Here is a 26,156-nt window from a genome sequence, read left to right as displayed (position 1 = left end):
GCAAAATGGAGATATTAGTGTCCATTCACCTAATAACCCTGATCATTTATGTATTTGTTTATGTTCGTATTCCCATTTCACAGATATGGAGAAGTAGTTTCTGGGGGTAAGAATGTACTTCTTGTTTGATCTTCTTTCTGTAAGTGAGAGGGAGAAGGCAAGCACCGCTCTGATGCACCCTAGTCCGGAAGGAAGAGAGAAGGTGGTGACGCCCTTGATGTCCAGGGGATTTGGGAAGGACAAGCGGGCACGGTGGGCTGGAGCTGCTAGTGGTGCTTGGGGCCCTGTGGATTTGAGGTGCTCCAGTCCATTCTAAAGGAGATCAGCCCTGGGATTTCTTTGGAAGGAATGATGCTAAAGCTGAAACTCCAGTACCTTGGCCACCTCATGAGAAGAGTTGACTCATTGGAGAAGACTCTGATACTGGGAGGGATTGGGGGCAGGAGGAGAGGGGGACGACAGAGGATGAGATGGCTGGATGGCATCACGGACTCGATGGACGTGAGTCTGAGTGAACTCCGGGAGTTGGTGATGGACAGGGAGGCCTGGCGTGCTGCGATTCATGGGGTCGCAAAGAGTCGGACACGACTGAGCGGCTGAACTGAACTGAGCTACCTGATGCGAAGAATCGACTCATTGGAAAAGATCCTGATGCTGGGAAAGATTGAAGGCAGGAGGAAAAGGGGCGACAGAAGATGAAACGGTTGGATGGCATCACCGACTCAATGGACATGAGTTTGAGCAAACTCCGGGAGTTGGTGATGGACAGGGAGGCCTGGCGTGCTGCAGTCCATGGGGTCGCAGATTCGGACACGACTGAGCGACTGAACTGAGCTCGTGGAGAGGGAAGCCGCGTCAGGCTAGGAGAAGGTTCCCCTGCGGCTGCCCTCCGCTCAACCCCCGAGGGCATCCTCCGGTCTCTTCCCACCCCGTCTGCGCGCGGATGCTGACTCCGCCGACTTTTCTTGACCGGCGAGATCTCGGGACCCTCCCCGCGGCGTCGATCCTGGCGCTGGGGCTTCTCGCTCCAAAGTCCCCCTTACCCGCCGGCGTTCCCACGCGTTAGTCGGCGGCTTTGGGGAAGGCGCCTTCCTGAGCCTCCGGGTCCCTTCTGTGAAGCCGGAGTGAATAGCGGAGTAAACTGCAGAGCTGGGATGGGAATTAAGTCAGAAAGCGTGCGGTCCGAGGGCGCGAAAGGCCCCCAGGTCCCTCCGCACCGAGGGCGGACCGCGGCGGCGCGTTACCGGCCGGACTCCCCAGGTGCGGGCCCGGCCCTGCCCTCCCCGCCGCCGCCGCCTTCCTCCGCCAGTCGGGCTGTGGGCGAGGAGCGATGGTCTCTGCCCGGCGCTGGCGCCTCCCGCGCGGGCGCCCGGGTGCCCGCCCCGCCCGCCGCCCGCACCCGGAGGTGCTCGCCGCTCCCGGAGCTGGGCGGGGCGGGCGCGGCCCTCGTGATCCCCGAGGGCGCCCGGACCTCGCCCTCCCGCCGCCCTGCGCCCTGCCCGGCCCGATCGGCCCGCCTGGCCTCAGAGCCCCGAGCCCCGACGCCCGGCCCGTCGCCTCGCTCTCGCTGGCAGGACTGGAGGGGGCAACCCCGGGGTCCCGGCGGCCAGGGCCGACACCCCTGGGAAAGGAGTCGGTGAGTGCAGGGAGAACCGGGGCGGTGGGCGGGCCCGCGGTGTGAAACGCCCCCAACAGCTCCCCAGGTCCCAGTCCCTCCAGACTGATGAGGAGGACGCGCCCAGCCCCCTCTCCATCCCACCCCCCAACCGAACCCCAAAGCCAGGCTTCGCCTGGAGAGCCTAACCGAAGGTCTGGGTCCTCGGGAGCCCATTTTGGGCAAATCGGTGGTTTCCATCAGAAGTCCTGTTGGCGATGGCCCTGCAGACGGGGCTGAGCCTGCCCCTCCGAGGAGACTAAGCTGGGCAGGTCACTCGGGCCGAGGCTGTTAGGGGAGCGACTCCTGCCAGAGAGAGAGCCCTGGGGCGTCCTGGCATGGGAGGAGGTGTCCTGGATTGGGGGCCCCTGAAAGCCCCACTTGTATTGGAATTTTGTTTGCTGACAGGCCCCCAGACCAGCCCACAGGGCCCGGGGGACGGGTCTGCAGGGAAGGGAGTCAGGTAGTGGCCACTGGCCCCTGCCCGAGCCAGAAAGTGAGGAATGCTTCAACTGTGGCCCGCCAGGCTGCTCTGTCCACCGGGAGCCCCCCACAGGAATACTGGAGGGGGTTGCCGTGCCCTCCTCCAGGGGACCGTCCTGACCCACCAGGGATTTAACACTTGTCTCTGGGGTCTCCTCTTTACACGAGCACCACCTGGGAAGCCTGAGCCAGACCTGCTTACAAAGGCCCTCTGGTCTCCCAAGCTCAGACACCTGTGTCCTGCGCACCTTAACCACGCGTTGAGAAGAACCCCACTCCATTTTCAGTTGGCCTGGGACCTTTACATTTTTATGTGTTTTGATTTTTTTCCTTCTTAGTTACATATTTCTTTCTGAAAGGCTGGAGTGATAAAGGGGGTGGCGAGGCCCCCACTGGCCCACTGGGTGCGAAGGCAGCAATGCCCATCGCCGTGAAGCCCAGGGAGACGGTCAGGCTTAAAGACCACGGCGGTGGAGCGGTGACGTTGGCACCTGGGTTCAGCCACGCACGTCCATCTTTTACCATCTAGCCCTCTGCAGGCCACTCCACTAGGCCTCAGCAAGACCCAGCTTTCTCGGGCAAAAGCCCTGTACCTGGATCTCCAGGGCCTCATGCCTTAGAATCCAAGCACCAGTCATAGGTCCCTGCGCTCCCCCTACGTCCAAACTCTGGACGCAGTGGTAGGTGCCCTGCAGGAGTGACTGAGGACTGCTCCAGGCACACAGACTAGCAGGCACGGGGCCTTATTGATTAAGGCAGGAGTGACTGAAACGTTAAGGCCAGCTCAGGGGGAGGCTTGAGGGTTGGTGAAGAGGAGCCAGAGCCCCGTAGACTACTCGGAAGGGTGGCTTTGGTGCCCTCGGATGGCAGCATGGTGATGGCTCATGGGGGCCCCCGCCCCTGCCATCGGGTCAGCGTTCGGGAGCTACCTGTCTCATTCTTTGCAGAAGCAATCTCTAGAGGATGAGGCCCCCTCCCCTGCACCCACCCTATGACCTCTCCCTCTAATTCTGACATCCTGGCATCACCCAAGGCTGGAGAGGGCTGGAGGAGTCATGGCACAGCTGCACACGCTGAGACCCGCAGAGGAAGGGGACTGGTCCCTAGTCGTGGGGGCCGGCTGGTGCCTGAACCGGGATTGGAACCCAGCCCCTGACCCTCAGGGCATCCTTGTCCCGCAGCATCACCTGGGGCTCCGTCCTTGCTCTGGAGTCTGTAGCCAAGGATTTCGTGCAAGTGTGGAAGGATGTCCGTGTAGAAGCAAGGTTTCCAGCAGCTCCCCAGGGAGCTGAGAGAGTGGAGAGATGGAGCAGGAGGGAGGCAACCGGCAGAGCCTGAGCTGCTGGGGTGATTTCAGAGCACCTGCAGGGGTGGGGTGCCTCCGGGGTGGAAACATACTCATGTTGCAGCTGAGGAAGGTTGAGGGGTTGGTTGCATGTCTGGGAAGCCAGCCCTGCCTGCAGAAGTAACCACACAGCCCCACTCTGAGGACAGCATTTGGGAAGCAGCCACAAAGGGTTAATGCACGGCCCCCCTGCCCCCAGCTAGCACCTGGGCCTTCCCCCTGAATGTGCCTGTACCTTTATCGGTAAGGGTCACCCACCTGATTCTGAGTCAGAGCGCATTCCTGCCCTTGTTGGTAGGGCATTGAAGAGGAACTTGGGCTTGCTGAGAAGTTTATCATAGGCAGTGACGACTCATTCTTGCCTTTGTTCCCAGGCTCAGGGGGCCCCTCCAGCCCAAGTTGTGTGTAGGAAGAACCCCCGCCCATATTTCCCCTTAATGGGGTCAAAATATGAATTCAAATCTTTAACAGACACAGATGAGCCACGGCTGAAATGCAGTGATCTGGGTTCAGGCTACCCACTTCGTAAAACCAGTTCCACTGTCTCTTTCCAACTTACTAACTTCCATGTAGCATTCTATTCTCTCCATTATAACTTATAAATGACTGGGGAGGGCTAACAGTCTCAAAGATTAACAATGTGATTAAATCTGAGCCCTGGACCAGGCACAAATTGAAAGTATGTTGTTCAGGAAGCTCATGACTAGGCGTTATCTACACCCAAGTGGAACCAGGGGCAGATGGAGCCTGGGGAGTCTGCCCTCCCCAGCACGCACACCCTGGGAGGTTCCCCCGGGCCAGGGCAGGTCAGAACCCTGCCCGCTCTGTGGGTCAGGAATGACCCATGTTAGTAGGGCATTTAGGCAGACCCAGGTCAGGCCCTGCTCCCATGTTCTCCCCTGACTGTGGTGGTTGGAGGGATACCTGGTGGAGACCAGGGTCTTGGTGAGCAAAGTGGGGAGTGGTGGGAGAGATGACCATGGCTGAAAGGCTGTCCCCTCCGTGAATCCAGGGTCCTTATGCTTTGCCGTACCTGACAGAGTATCTGGCAGGACCTTCTACCACATCCCAAGGGCCCCATCAACGTAGCAGCCTGACACAGGCCAGAAGGGTGCTAACAGCTCGTGTCCCAGTTGCCAGTGTCTCTCGGTTTATGCCCTTTGGTTGCTAAAATCGAGCATATTCTCCATTCTGTTCAAGGTTATTTTCTAAAGATAGTTTTTAAAAGCTTTAGCAACCTAAATGTCCACCAACAGAGAAATGGATAAAGAAAATGCGGTACATATATACAATGGAATATTCAGTTCAGTTCAGCCACTCAGTCATGTCCGACTCTTTGCGACCCCATGGACTGCATCACGCAAGGCCTCCCTGTCCATCACCAGCTCCCGGAGCTTGCTCTAATAATGCATGTCCATCTTGTCAGCAGTGCCATCCAACTATCTCATCCTCTGTCGTCCCCTTCTCCTCCCGCCTTCAATCTTTCCCAGCATCAGGGTCTTTTCCAGTGAGTCAGTTCTTCACGTCAGCTGGCCAAAGTATTAGAGTTTCGGCTTTAGCATCCGTCCTTCCAGTGAATATCCAGGGTTGATTTCCTTTAGGATGGACTGGTTGGAACTCCTTGCAGTCCAAGGGGCTCTCAAGAGTCTTCTCCAACACCACAGTTCAAAAGCATCAGTTCTTCAGTGCTCAGCTTTCTTTATGGTCCAGTTCTCACATCCATACCTGACTACTGGAAAAACCATAGCTTTGACTAGACAGACCTTTGTTGGTTAAGTAATGGAATATTACTCTGCCATTAAAACGGAAATGCCATTTGCAGCAACATGGATGGACATGGATTGTCATACTGAGCGAAGCCTGTCAGAGAAGGAGAAATATGGTGTGACATTCCTTACATATGTAATCTAAAAAGAAATTATACAAATGAATTTACAAAACAGAAGCAGATTCAAAGAGAACAAACTTACCATTGACCTGGGAAAGAGGAGAAAGGGATGGATAGGGAGTTTGGGATGGACATGTCCATGCTGCTATATTTTAGATGGATAACCAACAAGGACCTACTGTATAGCACAGAGAACTCTGCTCAGTGTTGTGTGGCAGCCTGGGTGGGAGGGGAGTTTGGGGGAGAAGGGATACATATGTATGTATGGCTGAGTCTCGGTGGTTCACCTGAAACTATCTCACTGATGGTTAATTGGCTACACCCTAATGAAAAATAAAAGTAAAAAAAAAAAAAAAAAAAAACTAGCTAGAACCAACTGGGTCCAAGATGGGGAAAAAAAAAAAAGAGCTTTAAACTACCACCCCCACCTACCCACCATCACCACCACCAGCAGCAAAATAAACTAACAAAAATAATTAAAAGCTTTAAGCTTCTGCTGCACTTCATCAACTCACTGAATGGGAAGGCTGGTCACCGTAGTAAAGCCCCGTGTCGGGGACCACAGGCTGCTGACCCCTAGCTGCCCTGAGAACCTGCTTCCCTGGGAACATCACCTCCCAGCTGCATAGCATAGCGTCCGATGAACGGGGCAGGTCTGAAGTTTCCAGTCACTCTCCCACCACCGCCTGCTCACCCAGAAGTTGGGCCAGAGCTAAAAACATGCACCGGAGTAAAAGTTTTCAGATTATGTCTACCCTATGGAGTACCGACAGTCCACTCTTGAGTTAGCTACGTGGGATACTTGTTTTTCAAACTCTGTATTGCCTCATTCCTGGCTTCATTAAACAGAGCATCATGAACACACATCAGTTTCCCTGGTGGCTTAGACCGTAAAGAATCTGCCTGCACTGTTTGAGACCTGGGTTTGATCCCTGGGTCGGGAAGATCCCCTGGAGAGGGGAATGACTACACATTCCAGTATTCTTGCCTGGAGAGTCCCATGGACAGAGGTAGGCTACAGTCCATGGTGTGTGTGTGGGTTGGGGGGGGTGTGGTCACAAGCTGTCGGACACGACTGGGAGACGAACACTTTCACTTAACAACTCAGGGTCACCCCTGGAACCTCCGAGTTGGTGCTGTCATGATGCCCTGGTTCCCTTGAAGCACTGTGCCCTGGCCATCTCTCTCTGTCCACGTCTCAGCAGCTTCTGCCCGGCCTCTCTCCAGGCAGTGGACAGCCAGCCTGGGTGTCTTCCCTACCCCATCCCTGGCAGGCACCCCCCTCTCCGGAGGTGACTCTCTGGTACAGTATCACCCGTCCCCAGACTGCGATCGACTTTGCTGTCTGAGCCAGGAAGCCAGGTGCCATCCTTGTTAGAAAGAAGCATCAAACAGAAGAGACAGGCTTGAGAGGGCGGGGAGTGCTTCCTCTGGGTGTGAAGTCTCCAGGCAGGGGTTCTGACCCCTAGTGGGCCATTCATCCATGGGTCATCAGCCACTGACCCACTCTAAGACAGGTAAGCTTGCATGGCAAGAAAAATATACTGGTTTCCTTTTGTTCTATTTTTCTCCCTCACATCTCTCAAATTAAGTTTCTTGAAATGAAGCCTGAAATTGTGACTTTTCCTTTAGGAGAGGAGAGAGAATGCTGACTACTCAGCTGATAGTCACGGCTTTCATCTGCTCTGAAAATAGAATTTCAAATGAATGTTCTTCTTATGATAGAATTTTCTCAATGACAGTAAAAAGCAAAGATGAATAAACCCCAGGCATCCATCAAATGACTTTTTGTTCCATTTTTTAAAGACAAACAGAAACTATGTGCTCTGGGGAAGCATCAAGAGTCAGTTTGGGTTTAATGTTTTCACATCCAAAAATCTCAGTTCAAGTGTAAAGAAAATAGTTTGAATGATTCTGACCCATCAGGGCATCCTCTTAGTACAACATTCATAACGCAGTGCTTGAGTTTGGAAATATTGAGAGGGTCAGTGCAAAAAAAAAATTACAAATTATTTTTCACCTATTTTAAGGCATAGTTTGACAGCCATGGGATCTCTGTGGCCACTTTGATTTTAAGTGGTATCTGAGTGTTACTCAGAAAATGACGCTTCATAATTAACGTCTTGTACAGCAAACTTGCTTTCTAGCACAGAACAAGTGTTGTTTGCATTTGCACAGAGATTACTTTCAGGAGGTCAGCATCAGTGAATGGAGATGCTGCTCAGAATTCAGAAGCAGATTTGCGTCCTTGGTTGGTGTTTAGGGCTTCCCAGTGAAACCAGACAGACTGGGTCCCTTCTGTGATGTTCCTGAAAAGCGGGTTTTTGTCCTTCGTGAAGACTCGCTGAAGTCACACAAAGATTCTTGAGCTTTCGGTTCCCACCAGGATCCCGTCACCCAGACAGAATCTGCCCCCCAACCCCGTCCCGCCAGAACAGAGCTGGACTGAGTGCAGCAATCGTGGTCTCTGGCCAAGGGTCTGCGGTCCACCTGCTACAGACCGGGGGGGGGGGGCACCAAAATGTGTGCCTGAGTGCCAGGGGGGCGTCGCGGTCATCACGATATATGGAATGATGCTCCGCTAGCTGTTAGCAGGTGGGCGTGCTGGGGGAAGGGGAGGCAGGTGGAGGACCCCTCGAGGACCTTGTCAGAACGCAGATTCTGAATCAGGAGGGCCCGGGCCTGGGAGTCTGCATTTCTCACAGGCTCCGGGAGATGCTGCTGGTCCACGGAGCGCACCCTGAGTAGCGAGAAAGGTGGTAAAGTTCTGCTTCTCTTGGTTTGTGACAGCCGGGTTTTTCCTTCCTTTGTCTTCTTGATGTGAATTGAGATCTTGAGTGTCCAGAAAGGGCACAGTGTCATCTGAATTCCGACTCTGAGCTGTGGGGACTCTACACGTGGGTTCCCTTATTTTGACTGTGCATGTTTCCAGACGCAAATTTGCCTGTTTTCAAAAACGACCTAACCCAGGTCCAGCTCCTGGGAAATCGGTGTTTTCTGCATTGTCTCTTCCTCTGTGACTCGGCCGGCACCCTCACGGGCTTCCTGGGCTGACCCCTGGGCCCTGTGTTACTCCAGGTGTGACCTTGAGGAGCAGCAGAGATGGGGAAGACACTGGATCTTTCCAAGCTCACGGATGAAGAGGCCAAGCACGTCTGGGAGGTGGTTCAACGGGACTTCGACCTTCGAAGGAAAGAAGAGGAAAGACTAGAGTAAGTGTGTGTGGCAGGACCCTTGCTTCGTGGTCCCAGCATCCTCTGGAGGGGCTGGCCCCTTGGAGGTCTCTGGGCAGGCAGACGGCACTAACTCAGTGGAGGACGCTGGGTGAAAGTCACGTGCTTTCTGACCTCAGTTCCCCCTAATTAAAACAAGGAGCTCCGACTTCCCTCCCGATGGTCAGGCGTTCCCTAAATAGTTTTATTTCAACTTGATCCAGCGCCAGGGTGACCTTCTCTGCTAATGCTGAGACCACAGCCTCGCATGAATAAAGGTGGTGAAGAGGGAAAGTCTTGGTGCTGACCTGCAACACCCGGGAGCCGGGATCAAGGGCCTTCAGGACAAAGGCAGGCTTTTGCCTCTTCCCAGCAGAGCTGGGGGCGCCCCATCCTCACTGCGGAGGCCCCAGCGCCCTCTTGCAGGCCGCTCCCGTGGGCTGAGCTAAAGCCCCCTTGGCGTTACATGTTCTTCTCTGCTTTGCTTCTTCCTCCGCTGAACCTCCAAGGCTTAGCCGTCTCCCGGGCTCCCTTGTTGCCTCGGGGTGTTTTGTGGGTTGGCAGGCCTATTGCAGAGGAGACTTTAAGTGAAGACTCAAGGCAGGTGGGAAGTGGCCAAGGGAAAGGCCTGAAAGGCTCCTGCCAGGGTTGAGGGCAGAGAGGAGGTCAGAGCTGGGGTGAGGTGCAGGCAATCACGAGGCTGAGGGTCCAGCAAGACATGGACTGGCTGTTCTCTGTGTGGCTGCAGGCCTTTAGGCGAGGGAGTAACAAGACCCAGATTCTGCTCTGCAGCCAGCAGGCTACTGAGAAGCGGTCAGATGAGCTGTCAAGGGGGAGCCAGAAAGTTTGCTGAAGGGCTGGCTGTGGGGTCTTGATTTTAGGGGTGGTGTTGGGGTCTCGGATGACTCCAGAGTCAGGGCCTGAGTAACTGTGGGTTTGGAGGGGTCCTCACCTCACACGGGGAAGCTGAGGGCGGAGCAAGGGTGGAGGGAACCAGGACACAGATCTGTGGACACTGGGTGGCCTGTTAGACATGAGGTGGACGGGGCGGCCCCGCACACACTGGACGGGAGCCCAGTGAGACAGGACTGTGGGAGTGTCCACCTACAGAGGTCGTGGCTGCTGTAATCACGCCAAACTCCACAGCCTAAAGCAAGCACACAGCTCTCTGCTGGGCCTGGAGCTCGGAAGTCAAGGTGTTGACAAGCTGTCTAGTGAAACAAGTTCAGTGGAGCCCAGCACCCCCTGGTGATGGTGGGAAGGGGGCTGGGGCAGTACCAGGAGGCTTCTTGCTGCCTCTCTGTGCAGCCCCCCTCCCCTCTGCTCTGTCCTGGGCTGCAGGTCACCCCCAGGGTTTTCATTATGAAGCAGCTTTCACCCCACTGGTGTCTGGAGCCCTGACTCCCATCAGTTGCTGCCACCCCAGGACCAGGGCCCAGAGCCAGCCTTGGGCATCGTCCTGGTGCTGACTGGGGCAGGCGCCCACCTTGCCTCGTGTCTCCTGTCTTTGCCTCAACCTGGAGGCTGCGCCCGGGTTCAGAGCCAACACTCTTAGTGACAGAGCCTGCCTGGTCTTTCCTGTCTGGGGATCACAGCCCCTCCAAGCAGCCCAGCCGTTGTCACTCTTATTTTTAATGGCAGCTCAGACCCTCCCATTCCACACCTTTATAGAAGCACAGGTTGATCGGAGGGCGGGGGATCCCAGTTCTCCAGGGAGACCTTTGAGGGCGTCAGCCCCTCCCTCTGTCCAGACAGACCCCAGGTAGTTTTGCAGAAATTCCTGTTTCTTGCCTACAGGGAGCACCGCACCCTCCAGATCCCCAGCACCCTATTTTCCATATTTCTTGCAGTCATTTCAGGTTGCAAAAGGGAGACACGCCCTGGTAGCCTCCAGTTACTGCTAGAAAGGAAGTCTCCAAAGGATCCCACTGGTGACACCCCCTCTCCTGGGGGGCCCGTGGATCAGGTCAGGTCCCTGGTCACTCATTTAAGGTCAGGGTGACATCCTTGTTCAGAAGTCCCCGAAGCCTTTTGCTCAGAATTTAGTGTCTTCTCGGCCAGACATGTGACAATTAGGGGTGCGCTTGTTAAATACAATAGCGCAGGACGTGGTCCCTGGGAGTGTCCGCGTGCGGAGAGGTGGTGGTTGGGAGAATCCACAGCAGAGCCAAGGCGAGGATGCTGGAGCCCCGGAAGTGCTCCTGTGTTCACTCCTCCTGTGCGCACCGGGCCGCTGGGGATGCGCGTGGCGCACCGGGCCGTTGGTGACGCGCTTGGAAGAGGTAAGCCGCGGGGCTAAGCGGAGGGCGTTCATGGAAACACCGACGTGCTTGTCTTTTGCTGGGTGTCATTGGTTATCCGTGCAGCAAGAAGTGAAGCCACATCTGCCTGTGACAAGCCTTTTCCCCAGTGTCCCCCTGACCCCCAGGAGCAAGACCCAGGCATGTGGTCATGCGGCTCCGTGAGACTAGAGCCCACGGGTTCACGTTCCACTCAGGTGGGGCTGAGACTCAGGAAGGGCACAGCTCAGAATACAGACTGTTTGGCGTTTGGACACTGACATTGGTTCTGTAGAGTGCATTGGCTAAAATACCAGCAGTCTGTTATGAAACTGAAGACATTTTAAAAATCATAAACCTCCTTCTTCCTGGCCTCATCTCAATGTTAATCTGCATTTAACCAGTTTCAATGTTAACCATCCATTTCCTGCAACCACAATATCCCAGTCTCTGTAGCACACTGGGGTTTCTGCATGATCCCTTGGGGTCCTCATGGGCTCTCCCAGTTCCTGGGTCTCTAGTCTCTGAATCACAACTGCCTGCATGCAGGCACTGGCCCTCAGCTGAGCACTGAGCGGGGGCCTGTAATAAACTGAGCGGCTCAGGGGTTGTTCAGGTGAGCAGGGTTTTTTAAATTGTTATTGAAATATAGTTGATTTACAAGGCTGTGTTAGTTTCAGATGCACAGCAATCAGATGAGTCTGTGATGTCTTCGACACACAAAAGAGCAATCAGATGAGTCTGTGATGTCTTCGACACACAAAAGAGAGGCCAAGTGGATGGGCCAGCTCAAAACCTTACCAAGGTCATTGAGAGAACAAAGTCAATAGAGGAGAAAAAACTGTGAAGCCAAGACCCAAACATATTCATTACTTGGAAAGAACTTTCCCACCCTGAATACACATCAGATGGACACAATGTGTGCGCTCAAGGTCGGTTCACCAGCCGCAAGGTCGATTTACTGAGAGATGATTCACAAAATATACCAATTAGGAAACAATCAAACAAAAATGCGTTCCATTTCATATTTACAGAGTGAAAAGAAGTGTGTGTTAGCTGGGTTGCTGTTCGGTTTTTCTCCCCAGGTGGGAGCACCCCCTGTAAAGGATACTGGGGCAGGGCCTGGGTGAAGGGTCCAGCACCCTCTCCCACGTGGTGGAAGGGACCGGCACTTTGACTTCTGTCAAAGTGAGTGACCTGTGAGCTGGCCCAGGCCCTGACCCAATGCCCAATGCCCAGTGCCCGGTGGACCATCCCCACAACATGAAAGCCTCTCACCCCTCGGCCAGGCCTGACCTCCTGCCGTTTGTGGGGGACACTTGCGGCCCTGTGGGGAAGACAGATGCCAGCCAGTGTTGAAGGGCACCAGCTGGAGCATCTTGGTCTGTGTTCGCTGTGAGCCTCCTAACAAGATGTGCCACATAGAACCCATTTGTTCCAGGGGCCACCAGGTCTGCTGGTAGACCTCTCGGACAGCTCCCCTCCAAACTGACCAGGAGGATGTCCCTGGGAGGCTAGCTCCTGAGTGACAGAGGCCTGTGGAGCTTCCAAACAGCTTTCTTTGCGGACTATTTTGGGAATGTAAGGAGGAAGGGGGGCCGTATAGCCTCTGATTTAGCCCCAAGCAGATATAACGTCTCCCTGAAGTTGGCTTATGTGACCAGAGACTGGGGAGTGGGTATTTACTGTGCGGAGTGTGGTGTTATTCTCGGCTTCCCCTCAGAACACAGGGCTGCGCTCCAGAGGACCCCAAACCCCAAAACGCACAGAAGCCGTTAGGCAGCTCATCAAGCCTTCACTCCCCGCCAAGACCCCAGGCCTTGGAATGAACTCGCCTGCTTCCTCACAGAAGCCTCGAGGCTGCCAGGCATCACCTCCCCCATCCCTGCACTTACCGTATTCACAGCCACCCTGTCTTCCCTCTCCGGGTCCTCGCCTCCGAGTACCTCGCCTCCGGGTCCTCTGGACCTTTCCTCTGCTCCCAGCTCCTGGAGCTGCCTCAGCTACCCCCTCTCTGCCCTCTGGCTCCTGCTTGGAATGTCAGAAGGGTCTAGCACCACATTGAAACAAACAAAGCAAAAGCAAGAAGAAACAAAAAACACAGAAAGCCTTTCCTTTGGCCCCAGCGCCCTGCTAAATGCTGGCACACCTTGCTCCCTTAACTTCAAATGATCCAAGCGCTTCACATCCTTCCAACTGCCTCCTGTTCCACTGGTCTGTCTTGGCAGCTACGCCTCGGGGCCCAGTCAAAGCCCCTTCTCAGACCCTAGTTTTCCCTGACCTTGAACTCTGCCCTCCTCACCGATCCCGTGTCTGTAACTGGCGTGTTCCTTTTCCCACACCTTCCTGGCTTTTCCCTGTGGTTACTTTGAAGGCCCCTCTTCCTCCTTCTGGTGCGTTAAAGGAGTAAGTTGCCTAAGACATGTCTTCTCAACGTCCATGAAAGCATCTGGGCCGCTTCAGATCTTTAATCTTTCACATACCCGAAGGACAGAGAATTCCTACACTGTTTAAACTGCTTCAGACCAGGAAAAAACATGTTCGTTAGGCTCACTCTGATACCCTATATTAACAAAGATAAAGGAGGGAAAATACAGCTCAGTTAAATCACCATTTTAATATGCCTAAGGCTGTAATGGAAGCCACTAGCCGCATGTGTCTGTTTAACTTAATTGAATACAACTTAAAAACCAGTTCTCCTGTCTCAATAGTCATATGTCAAGTTTTCAGCAGCCACACATAGGGATAGTGGCTGCCACACTGGACCAACAAATATGGAACATTTCTGTCATCACTGAAATTGTATTGGACATCACAGGCTAAGGAGACAGAACTTATGCTTATCTCAGCACTGTGGAAGAATGTTTGATAGCGCACTATTTTTGATGATTTTTTTAAGTAATAAAATTGAAATTAAAGGATACTTTTTTAACATGATGAAAAAATGCTTCAAACAATAGCCATCATGATATATTAATGTTAGAAACAAGAAAAGAATTTCTTTCATTGCCGCTTATCGTGACCAATTTAGCATGTTCTGTTAGTGCTGCTGCTGCTGCTGCTGTTGCTGCTGAGTCACTTAAGTCGTGTCCAACTCTGTGCGACCCCATAGACGGCAGCCCACCAGGCTCCCCTGCCCCTGGGATTCTCCAGGCAAGAACACTGGAGCGGGGTGCCATTGCCTTCTCCATCTATTAGCCAGTGCAATTAGAGAAAGTAACAAAATAAGCAGTATACCAATGGACAAGGAAATCCAAAACTATTACCTGCAGAAGATAAAAACTAAGATAGTTACCTAAAAAAAAAATTTTTTTAAGGGAGAATTTAGTAGTCTAGCTATATAAGATACAAGAATATAAAAGAAAACTGCCAGGGTCTAGCCCCCGCAGGATCCAGGGGAACCTGAAGGAGAAACAGCGTTGGTGAATGAATGAATGAATGAGAGACGAATAGAGGAGAGAAAGGGGCTGATATTCCTTGGTTTACACAGAAAGCCAATAAAGCCCCAAGACAAGGAGCTTGCCCTGTTCACGGAGGCCACAGGTTCCCTCCCCGTCTCCTGAGGGAGTGAAGACACAGAACGTCTTCCTGTTCAGGTCTTAGAAACCCGGGCAGATAAGTGAACACAGGGAGCCGTTATGCTCTAAGAGATCAGCCTGAAAAAGAGAGTAAGAGAAAGAAAAAAAAAAAAAAAGACACAGGTGACCAAGCTTTTTTGAGCGAGGCCCCTTACTTTATTTTCAAAAGGGACTTTTATACCTCAACTTGTACATAGAGGGAAATGAAAGAGGCAAGGTCATACAGAGTCAGCCCAAACATTCCAGCAGTTTTGCCCTTATAAAAACCAGGATTTTTTCTGCAAACCTTTCCCACAAATGATGTTGTGTACATTATCTTCTGGCCTTGAAGGCCTGTGAACATTTTATGACCCTCTTTTGATAAAGGCAGCTCAACTAGAAAACTTATTTTCCCTCAAAGTGTTTTTTCTTTATATTTCTAATCTATGTCAGCCTCAGAAAATGCTAAACAGAGTTACATTTCTCACAGAGCAAAGGTGCAGTGAGTTACAAGAAAGAACCAATTAGCTCAAAGGTCTGATGTGGTTAAATTCAAGGCTACACTTATTTTTCTTACATTCCAACTATGTTAACTAATGCACTCCCAGGTGCTCAGTGGATAAGAGATATGGGAACTCAGCAACAAGCATTGGCCCAATAATGAAATCTTACACCAGCCCTACTCTAATAACTTTTAACTCTTTGAAAGGCTCTATATTTTAGGCTTCCCATGCCTCTCACAGTTGGGAGGCTGTGAACAATCACATGTGTAGCTGCAAGAGTCTGGATAAACCTGCCAAGTAAGCTAGAATGCTAACAGAGAGGGTTAGATTTGAAATATTCCTCTCATGTCCAGGAGACTTATTAGTTAGAGCCCTAAGTTGATTTTCTCCAGAGAAATGTGGTCGTGGATAGCCCCCGGTTAATGTCAGGAGAGTTGGTGAAAGGCACAAAATAGTAAGACAGACAGATTCTGGTTTGGGGGTAGATGCTCGAGCTGGTCTAGGGAGCCCCTCGAGTCCTGAAGCCTTGCTTAACAGTTCTCTTTCACATGACCTTGTCAGGGGTGGGATGGCCTGTGCTGGCTCCCAGCAGAAAATCAGTGTCCCCTTTGTAGACATCAGATGTAACCAATTAGAATGTACATAGAAAAATCCTATTTATAAAAAAAAAATATGAAGTACCTAAGGAGGAAGGGGAAGGTGAGGTGAATTGGGAGATTAGCTTTGACATAAACACACTCCCATGTATAAAATAGATAGCTAGTGAGATCCTGCTGAATAGCACAGGTAGCTGAATTCAGTGTTCTACGATAACCTAGATGGGGGAGTGGGTGGGACGTCTAAGAGGGAGGCACTATCAGTATACATAGGGCTGACTCACTTCATTGCACAGCAGAGACCAACAGAACACAAAGAAAAGTAAAGAAATTATACTCCAATAAAAAAAGAAACATGTCATAGCCATATAAAGAGTAGTATAAAACATCACTAAACAACATGCCAAAACTGTAAATTGTAACAAATGGTATCCCATCCTCTGTATGGGAAGAATGCTGTAATGGTGTTGGCTCTTGAGAAATTAGTGTCAAATTCCTAAGGCATTTGGGGGAATATGAAAAAAAAAACATTATAGAAAATGAAGACGTAAGACACAGCAATTTAAATAAGACTAATCAGCAGGGCCGCATTCCAGGAGATAACAAAAAGTATTTAATGGTGCATTAATTAGCATAACATGGGCCTTCCACGGATGTAAGTAGTCAGTGAACCAACATGAAGGTTCTAAAATGCGACCAAGTGTGTGTAACAGTTTCCAGTACAGTGGCAGCGTTTCATATCAGTGAGAAAGGGAAGGATTAATTAAAGCTGAGTGTCGGGACAGCTGACCATGAGTGCAAGACTGGGGGAGGGAGTGTGACCTAAGTTCAATTTCTAATTGATATATTAAAAATGTAAAGCATGAAACTATGGAAGTTACTGGGAGAAAATATAGATAAACATGTACCTAATCTTGAGGCGGAAAAACCTACATGTGACAAGACAGGTAGAATCACAGCACAACATATCAATAAGTATTGACTAAATATGTACCTCTGAATTTAAAAAGACAATGTTTAATTTTTAAAAAATTAAAAGAAAGTTTTAACAGAAATGGCAATGAGTTATATCTTTGACCTATAAAGAAAGTCTTAAAATTGGAATGATCAAGAAGTTTCCAAATTAGAAAAACACGGAAACCCCCAGGTTTAAAAAGGAAAGGGGTAAATGAGAATGCATGGGTGACTCATCTCGCTGGGTGAGGACTCGAATTTTCCTTCATAGAACACTGTTTTCAAGGGCACAGCCCACAAGTCAAATATTAGGCTGTGAACCGTCCCCAGAAAGGCAAACAGGTGGTGATGTGGATTTGTAATCTTTGCAAACAAGCCCAAATGCCTGAGATTACCCATGAAAGATCTCCTGGTGTGAGGCATGGCTTGCAAACCATGACTTGCTTTAAAAATAAATAGATAACAAGGAATTTGAAGTCGCCCTTTGCTGGGCCACTTAGCACCACTGACAGACAACTCCAGGGCTGAAAACACAGAAGCTCAACCAGGAAGTCAGCTGCCAGCACAGCCTGGAGATTAACTTTGGTCTGAGATCACTTACGAGATTTCGGTGAGGCTCCCTCCCAGCGGTCTGTTGTTCACACATCACTAGATAGTTCCTCTTTATCCTTCTTTTTCATCGTTTGCTCACTCTGTTCGGAAGAGTTCAAAGAACTTTGCTGTTGTTCAGTCACTAAGTCGTGTCCAACTCTTTGCAACTTATGCACTGCAGCACTCCAGGCTCCTCTGTCCCTCACATGTCCTGGAGTTGCTCAAACTCAAGTCCGCCGAGTCGGTGATGCCATCCAACCATCTCATCGTCGGCTGTCCCTTCTCCTCCTGCCTTCAATCTTTCTCAGCATCAAGGTCCTTTCCAATGAGTCAACTCTTTGCACTGGGTGGCCAAAATGTTGGAGCTTCAGCTTCAGCATGAGTCCTTCAATGGATATTCAGGGTAGGTTTCCTTTAGGATTAACTGGTTTAATCTCCTTGCTGTCCAAGGGCCCCTCAAGAGTCTTCTCCAGCACCCCAGTTTGAAAGCATCAACTCTTCCAGGCCCAATCTTCTCTATGGTCCAACTCTCACATGCATACATGACTGCTGGAAAAACCACTGAACTTCAGCAAGTTTCCATTTCCCTCATTATAATTCCTGACACTTATTCGTATAGTCAGGACCTTGGATCATGTACTTTCTTTTGATCCTTACTGCTTGAAGCTTGTCCTCTTTCAGCAATTCTCTCGGACACTTATGTTTCATTTGGTTGACATACTTTTAATACTATTGTCCCTCAGTTCTGTGTCCCATTGGTTCTTTCACACTCATTCTTAAGGGTCATACTAGAGATTCGATTTTCTCAGGAAGGACAGGGGGTAGGAAGTTCATACTTGAAATCTCTCGGTTGGGAGTAAGATCTCTGCTTACACACTTTCCCCTCTGAAACCTGGGAGAATAACAAACCCCAAAACATGCCCATTTCCTAATCCCCCAATCTATGAGTATGTTGGGCTATGTGGCAAAGGGGAATAAAAATTGCAGGTGCAATAAAACCTGCTAGTCAGGGGCCTGGATGCGGGGGGCCAATCGGGTTAACCAGGTAGATCAGTGTGATCACAAGGAGCCTGATAAATAAAAGGAAGGGGGAGACAGGACAATGTATAAGTGTCATTTATTGTGAGAAGGACTCAACCTACCACTGCTGACTCTGAAGATGGAAGAAGAGCCGTGAGCCAGAGAATGCAGGTGCCTTCTAGAAGCTGGAAAAAACAAGGGACCAGACCTTCCCCCAGAGCCTCCAGGAAGGATCACACTGCTGCCAACACCTTGATTTTAGATGCCATCTAGAACTTTCATAGCTAGAGAGGAGAAGTCAATGCCTGGCTTCAAAGTGCCAAAGGTCAGGCTGCCCCTCTTTTAGGGGCTAATGCAGCTGATGACTTTAAGCTGAAGCCAGTGCTCATTTACCACTGTGAAAATCCCAAGGCCCTGAAGAGCTGCCAGATCCACTGTGTCTATGCTCTATAAACGGAGCAGCAGAGCCTGGAAGGACAGCGCATCTGTTTACAGTATGGTTCACTGGATATTTTAAGCTCACTGATGAGACCCACTGCTCAGAAAAAGATTCCTTTCAAAATATGACTACTCACTGACAATGGGAAACATCTCCCAAGAGCTCTTATGGAGATGAACAATGATATTAATAGAGTTTTCATACTTTATTACACACATCCACCCTGCAGCCCATGGTTCAAGGAGGAATGTTGCTTTCAAGTCTTATTCTTTAAGAAATCTCTTTCAGGAGGCTATAGCTGCTGTAGATAGTGATTCCTCGGATAGATCTGGGGAAAACAAATGGAAAACCTTTTGGAAGAGACTTGTCATTCTAGATGCTTTGAAGAACACCCGTGATTCATGGAAGAGGCCAAAGTATCAACACTAGCAGGTGTGGAAGAAGTTGATTCCAGCCCTCACAGGTGGCTTTAAGGAGTTCAAGACTTCAGTGCAGGAAATCACTGCAGATGTGATGGAAGTATCAAGAAAACTGGAATGAGAGGTGGAGCCTGAGATGTGAGGGAATTGATGCAATCTCATGGTCCAACTTAAACAGATGAGGAGTAGCTTCTTACGAATGAGCAAAGAAAGTGGTTTCTTGAGATAGGTCTATCCTGGTGAAGATGGTGTAAAGGTTGTTGAAATGATAAATTTTTAAAAAAGCATTTAGAATATTCATAAACTTGGTTGGCAAAGCAAAAACAGAATTTGAGAGAATTAACTCCAATTTTGAAAGAAGTTCTACTGTAGGTAAATTGCTGTCAAATAGCATTGCATGCTATAAAAAATCTGTCCATGAAAGGAAGAGTCAATCCACAGAGCAGACTTCATTGTCTTATTTTAGGAAGCTGCCACCCCAGCCTTCAGCAACTACTTCCCTGATCAGTCAGCAAACATCAACACAGAGCTGTCCCTCCACCATCAGACAGAACAGGACTCAGAAGATGGTTAACAATTTATAACGCTTAAGTGCTCTGAAGTATGTGCATCATTTTTTCAGCCATAATGCTGTTGCATACCGACTAAACCTCAGTATAGTGTAGACGTAACTTTTATTTGCACTGGGAAACCAAGAAATTCCTGTGACTCACTTTATCGCAGTACTCGCTTTATTGTGGTGGTCTGGTCCAAACCCACAGTAACTCCAAGGTGTGCCTGAATTACCTGCCAGATGTTTGCCCTTCTCTGTCCTGGCCATCATCTTCTCTCCGCACTCCTGTCTCTTCAGCCGTTTCCTCTGCATTCAGGAGAGTAAACGTGTGGCTTCAAAATAAGTGGTTCTCAAGCATTTTGCCCTGATAGATTCTTAAATTTTTGAAAAGTCCAAAGAGGTTTTGCTTACCTGGGTTATATCTGTCTATACTTACCCGTCAAAAATTGAAACTGGACATTTAAAAAGTAGTTGTTCATTTATTTAAAAGAACAGTAGTCCCCTTATAACATAATAAAAATGTTATGAAAAATAAATTTTTCCAAAGCAAACACATAAATGAGGACAATGGCATTGTTCTGTGTTTTTTGAAAACCCCTTCCATGTCTGGCATGATTGGAGATGACTGAATTCTGTTATTTCCTCTGCACTCAGGGTGTTTTCATGTGTTGTTGAAGAAAATCGGACTTCATACAGATGTAGTAAGAAAAAGAAGGAGGAGCCTTTCCAGATGATTATGGGTGTTGTGTTCTGACAATACCTGAAAACCTTGTGACTGGTAGTTTCTTGAAGTTGTAATGTGGAATCTGAAACCATGTCAATGAACTTTCCCTTCCCGTTACATTAAAATCCGCTGGTCTATGTCACACGTGGAATGGTTCTTCTATCCACATGTGCTTTGGTGACACCTGTGCAGGCTTCCCCGATGTCAGTACATTTCATTATACATAACCAAAGCAATCGCAGTCATCATTATCACTGCTGCTCTCATCAGAAACCTCTCTGTGACAGAAAACTCTGAAGCTCAGGGCAGCAGAGACATAAAAATCTTCCAAAAGTCTTCTCTGAGCTTGAAAGCCTGGATTTTGTCACCAGCAACTAATACCATCACTTGACATACTCCTTAATTAATTAATTAGTTTATTTTGGGCTGTGCTGGGTCTTTGTTGCTGCCTGCAGGCTTTTTCTGGTTGCAGTGAGCAGCGGCTATTCTTCACTGCCGTGTGAGGGCTTCTCATTGCGATGGCTTCTCTTGTTGTGGAACTCTAGGGCCAGTCCATCCTAAAGGAAGTCATCCCTGAATATTCACTTGAAGGACTGAGGTTGAAGCTGAAGCTCCAACAATACTTTGGCCACCTGATGCGAAGACCCAACTCATTGGAAAAGACTCTGATGTTGGGACACATGGAGGGCATGAGGAGAAGGGGGTGACAGAGGATGAGAAGGTTGGATGGCATCACCGACTCATTGGACATGAGTTTGAGCGAGCTCTGGAAAATGGTGAAGGACAGGGAAGCCTGACATGCTGCAGCCCGTGGGGTTGCAGAGTCAGACATGACTGAGCGACTGAACAACAGGGCAGGCAGGCTTCAGTAGCTGCAGCTCACAGCTCAGTAGTTGTCGCACGTGGGCTTAGTGGCCTGGTGGCATGTGGGATCTTCACGGACCCGGGAAGAACCCGTGTCCCCTGCATTGGCAGGCGAGGCGGATTTTTAACCACTGGACCAGCAAGGAGGTCCCACTTGACATGCTTTCAGTCAGAGACACTTCATAAGCCATGCTTTCCTTTCCTTTCTGAGAGCAGAGGTACAGTCTGTTCCTCCGGCTGGATCTGTTCTGAGAGCCCAGAGCTTTCACCCACCACTACTTTTGCACTGCCAGTGCAGGGGCCCAAGAGCAGAAAAGACAAACTTTAGTGTTATTATGAAAAGACTTTTGACACTGTGGCCCCTGTCAAGGGGTCTGGGGTACCCCTGGCGGCCCCTGGACCACACTTTGAGACCACTGTTCTGAATCACTGGGCTTGACGTTCTGCCCATTCCCCTCCTCATTGCCAACTTCGGTCCCTTTCCATCTTCACTTTAGCCCAGTCTTCTCCATCTCAGTGGATGTGGTCTGTGGTCTTTCCATCTCAGCCTGGCTTCTCCTTACCTCCTGCTCCTCCCCTTATGCCCACTCAGCACAGCACACAGGTGGCTTCAAGCCTTCCTCTCTTTCTGGTGGTACATCTCATCCAGGCATCTGTGTTCCTGAAGGTGACCTTGACCTGAAGCTTCACATTGGGCTTTTGCCTACTGAAGCGCCTGCAGTGCAGGGACATCTGGTCAACCCCACGTTTGCTGTTGGCAGGCTGTGGGTGTCTCTGGCCCCTCGGATTCTCCAGGTTGGTGGATATGCTCTGTGGCTGGCCAGCATCTGGTGCTGGACCAACAGGGGGTCCCCATCTTCCCACCCTCCTGTTCTCCAGCTGTGAAGAAGAGAAGTTATGTTTTAAAGTGTCTAAAGCAGAGTGTCTTTATCTGTTCCCCCCAAATTCAACACCTGAAATACATCCACCTCCTCTGGACTCTGTGAGCTCTTATTTAAGAGGACCTCACGCCCTGTGCTTTTGCATCCTGAGATCCCCCTGCCTCCCCATATCCTCATCTCTTTTCCCAGGGGGTCTGACTCTACCTGGATAGAGAATGAGGATGCTTATGGAGAGAAGCTGGACAGGGCCCTGCCCAGCCACGGGGTGGCCTCTAGGTTCTCTGGCTGAGGTAGAGACAGCAAGAGTGGAGCTGAAGACTAGGCCCTTCCCCAGCCAGGTGCTCCGCAGGGCCAGGTGGGAAGCCTGAGGCAGATGCTTTCTTTGCCTTGTCAAGGCAGTTTTATCTAGACTGGCAGTGAATAATCGTTTTAGGTTCCTGCTACCTCTAGACTGTGTTTCTTGGCCTTGGGGCCAAGAGTCTTATTTTGCGTCTGTCTTCATGCGTACTTCAGTGCACAGCGGGGAGAGGGAAGTCAGCGCAGCGCAGCCAAAGCCTAGCTTGATCAGGAGGTTCCCCGAGCTCCGTAGAATCACCGCCTTGTTTTAGACCCCCACCCTGCTCTGGGGCGTCCCCATCAGAAACCACAGTTTCTGCGGAGTTCTCTGGAGACAATGGCATCTAGTGTCTGGCTAATTTCTGTCGCTAAGAATGGATTAATTTGATCTCATCTAAAACTAAAAATATTACATTTGGCAGATATTCTCTGCAGCCAGAACAAGAGCAGTGTGTTCATTGTTGGGGGCACATTTCCCAGTCAGTTTCACTTGGCAAGTTCACCGGGAACCTGCGATTGAACACTTGCTGGTGTGAAGAACTGGTTTTCCCGGGACTCTTCAGTCTTATTCTGGAAAACCAACTTGGGGAGTCAGCTCAACCTGCTCCAGAAGGAAATACTGTCTGACTTTGCCCTTAGGACTCTCTGTGTAGCCTTTTTAGGGAGGTTATTCGGACAACTCAGACAGTAAAGAATCTGCCTACAATGCAGGAGACCTGGGTTCGATCTCTGGGTTGGAAAGATCCCTGGAGAAGGGAATAGCAACCTACTCCAGTATCCTCACCCGGAGAATCCCAGGGACAGAGGAGCCTGGCAGGCTACAGTCCATGGGTCGCAAAGAGTCAGACACCACCGAGGGACTGAGCACATCCAGGCAGCAGTGGGACCACTGTGATTCTGAACCCTTATGGCTCCCGTCACCTGGTCTGGGTTGAGCTTCTCAACTCTCACAATCAGGTCCCGACCTGACCTCCACTTATCTAGTATTGTCCCCAGCTCAGCACCATTCACTCAGGCCACAGAGGCAGAGCAGGTGTGGCCGGCCGGGCCCTGGAGAAGGCCGCACCACCCAGACATCTGGATGAGGCTTCTCGCCCTGTCCTCTCTGACTCCTGCTGCTGTTCCGACCAGACCAGGACCTCCTGGATTTTCTGTCTCTCTAACCTCCTCTTCTGTTTATTTATTTGGCTGTGCTGGGTCTTAGTTGCAGCACAAGGGGTCTTTGTTTGCAGCACTCAGAATCTTTAGTTAGAGCATGTAAACTCTTAGTTACAGCCTATGGGATCTAATTTTTCTTAAACAATGAAACTGGGCAACAGATTTACTCTAGATAACCGTGTGGCCTGACAAGGGAAGGGTGCACCCCTCCAGGATTCCCCCGGCCCCATCTCTGCTAGTTTCTTGGAGCTGCCAACCCCACCTGGTCTGAGGGAGCTTGGACCCTGGGTCCTAGTGGCCGTGGGTCCATGCTTGTCCAGCTGCACAGGGTGCCTGGGCAGAGCCTGCAGGCTGTGGGCTTTGCATCAGAAAATCTCTGGGCTCAGGGTAAGAGCTGGGGAATGAACCTGGGCTCCAGGACCTCTGTCCATCCTCCTCCCGTTACACTGAGTCACGTGAGATTGTGTGGGCCGTGGTGGGTGGCCCCCTCCCGTGAGGCTGAATCTGTATGACTTGCCCCCTTTGGCAATGAAAGAAAGTCATGGGCATACTGCCTGGGAAAACGTAACCTCATAGAGAGTCACAGAAGTGAGTCACAGGGTTTTGATTCCAGCCTACCTGGATGGCACGTGTTTGAAACCAGCCTGCTGGTCTTCCCTGGAGTGGGATGGGGTGGTGCTGTGGACATAAAGCCTGCCTATGGCATCATTACCTGACTTTGGGGTCGCTATTGTCTGAATCTCTGAATTTGATAGCTCTGTGTATGTGTGTACACATTTAAAGCTTGTTGCAAAAACAAGGAGTCCATTATTTTCTTGTTTCCAATAAAGGGGGTTGAAGGGCAAGATTAAGAAGGAAAACTCCAAGAGGGAGCTGCTTTCAGACACTGCCCACCTGAATAACACCCACTGCGCCCACTGCCTGCAGCCCTACCGGCTCCTTGAGACCCCCAAGAGGCAATGCCTGGAGTGCCACCTCTTCACTTGCAGAGGCTGCAGCCACCCCCACCCAGAGGAGCAAGGCTGGCTCTGTGACCCCTGCCACCTGGCCAGGTGAGTGGGATCTCAAGGTCGGAGGGTCCTGCAGATGGGGGGCTTGGCCTGTCCCTTCCAGGGACTCGTGTGTGTATGTGTGTGTGTGTGTGTGCCCGCGTGCATGCACCCCCCAGGGCAAGGCGTGAGCCTGAGCTCCGTGTCCCCGCCTGCAGGGTCGTGAAGATGGGCTCACTGGAGTGGTACTACGGGCACGTGAGAGCCCGCTTCAAGCGCTTCGGGAGTGCCCAGGTGGTCCGGTCCCTCTGTGGGCGGCTGCAGAGAGCAGGTAAGGAGTGGGCTTCCTCCCTAGGTGTCCGATTTGGCACCTAGACTCTGTATTTTCAGTAAACATTTCCCGTTGAGTCTGATGATAATCAAGACTTGAAGAGATGGATTATAACTCAATCAGTGGCCTTCATGTTTTGGATCCAAGTATTTATTCCATGAAGAACTTGAAATCCAGACTGTGCTCTTCCACTCAGCGTGTGTTCGCCTGTGTGGTCCACCTTGAGGCCGTTTGGGTAGACGAATATTTCAGGGAAGGCTCTGAGGTTGCCTGAACTTGGGAGTTCCTCCTGGACTTGAATGGGGAGAACTGAGCGTTGTTTTCAGGAAGCACTAGCCTGTCAGCCTGTCCCCTGAGCCCCAGCGCTGCCGTTACACCTGGCCAGGCATCCAGGCTACGGGAGCTATTAGGCCACTGTCTGGGGGCTCAGCATCTTGACTGTCTCTACCTGGGGGACTAAGGCCTCGGGTCTGGAGCCCCTGCAGGTCCAGAGAAGGTGCCATGCTCCTGAGATGGAGGGTGTCCTCACTGTGCTCCAGCCTGGCCATCTGCCCTGGGCCTTCTGGGGAGGGGCCACCTTGTGTCTTGTGCCCCCTCCAGCCCCAGGTTAATGGGAGGATGCAGAAGCTGGGCATGGCCACCCCCAGGGCATTTGACGCGACTGGGCCTGGCCCAGGTCTCAGAGGGGTCTCAGCACCCCGTGCGGGTTTTGTTGTGTTCATTCAGATTCCTTTGGCTTCCCAGGTCTTAGTTGTGGCACTTGGGGTCTTAGGTCTTTGCAGCACCTTGGATCTTCAGTTGCACCATCTGAACCCTTAGTTGCAGCATGAGGGATCTAGTTCCCTGGCCAGGGGTCAAACCCAGGCCCCTGCATTGGGAGCCTGGAGTCTTAGCCAACTGGACCGCCAGGGCAGTCCCTTAGGACACTGTTGAATTTAGCACAGACCACCCAGAGGCACCCTCACCTGTAATGGCTCTTAGCACCTGGCGGAACAGACAGCCGTCGGGCTGAGGGACCTTCCCTGGGTGGGGGCTGTGGGGGCATGTGATAAGTCATCGAAACCAAGACATTTTTCAGAGTAAAAAGATCCTCCTGAGAACCACGCTGAGACAGCCAGCGTCACTAGGGGTACCCCGGGGACACGGGGAGGCACCGTCACCCTATTCTTGGAGGGGATTCCCCACCTCCTCCCTAGGCTGCTTCTCCGTGACCCATATCTCTATCTCGGCCGGAGCTTATCAGTAAATCCCCGTGCTGGCTCGGCCAGCCAGCAGCCAGCCAGCCGAAGGGTCTTCCTGCAGCAGGAGTGTGGTCCGGCCCCCTGCGCAGGGCTCAGGCGTGGGAACCACAGGCAAGGTGGGAAAAGCCATCCTGCGGAG

The 26,156-nt window shown here is 51.1% G+C and overlaps 1 protein-coding gene across 2 annotated transcripts in view; it reads left to right on the top strand.

Annotated features, from left to right (window-relative positions):
• Positions 1-1,411: 1,411 nt before the first annotated feature.
• Positions 1,412-26,156, top strand: part of MLPH (melanophilin) — a 47,236-nt gene continuing 22,491 nt past the window's right edge. Inside the window, exons 1-4 of one of the 2 annotated variants that reach the window (XM_069584660.1) lie at positions 1,412-1,636; positions 8,449-8,582; positions 24,287-24,508; positions 24,664-24,776. In XM_069584660.1, coding sequence (XP_069440761.1) covers positions 8,473-8,582; positions 24,287-24,508; positions 24,664-24,776 — 445 coding nt within the window. In that variant the 5' untranslated portion in view covers positions 1,412-1,636; positions 8,449-8,472. The remainder of the gene's footprint in view (positions 1,637-8,448; positions 8,583-24,286; positions 24,509-24,663; positions 24,777-26,156) is intronic. The other variant, XM_069584661.1, reaches the window with a different exon arrangement.

Source organism: Ovis canadensis, chromosome 1 (genome assembly GCF_042477335.2).
Source record: "Ovis canadensis isolate MfBH-ARS-UI-01 breed Bighorn chromosome 1, ARS-UI_OviCan_v2, whole genome shotgun sequence".
NCBI classification, from domain to species: Eukaryota; Metazoa; Chordata; class Mammalia; order Artiodactyla; family Bovidae; genus Ovis; species Ovis canadensis.
Note: the sequence above shows the minus strand (reverse complement) of the source record. Positions and strands in the feature narration are given on the sequence as shown.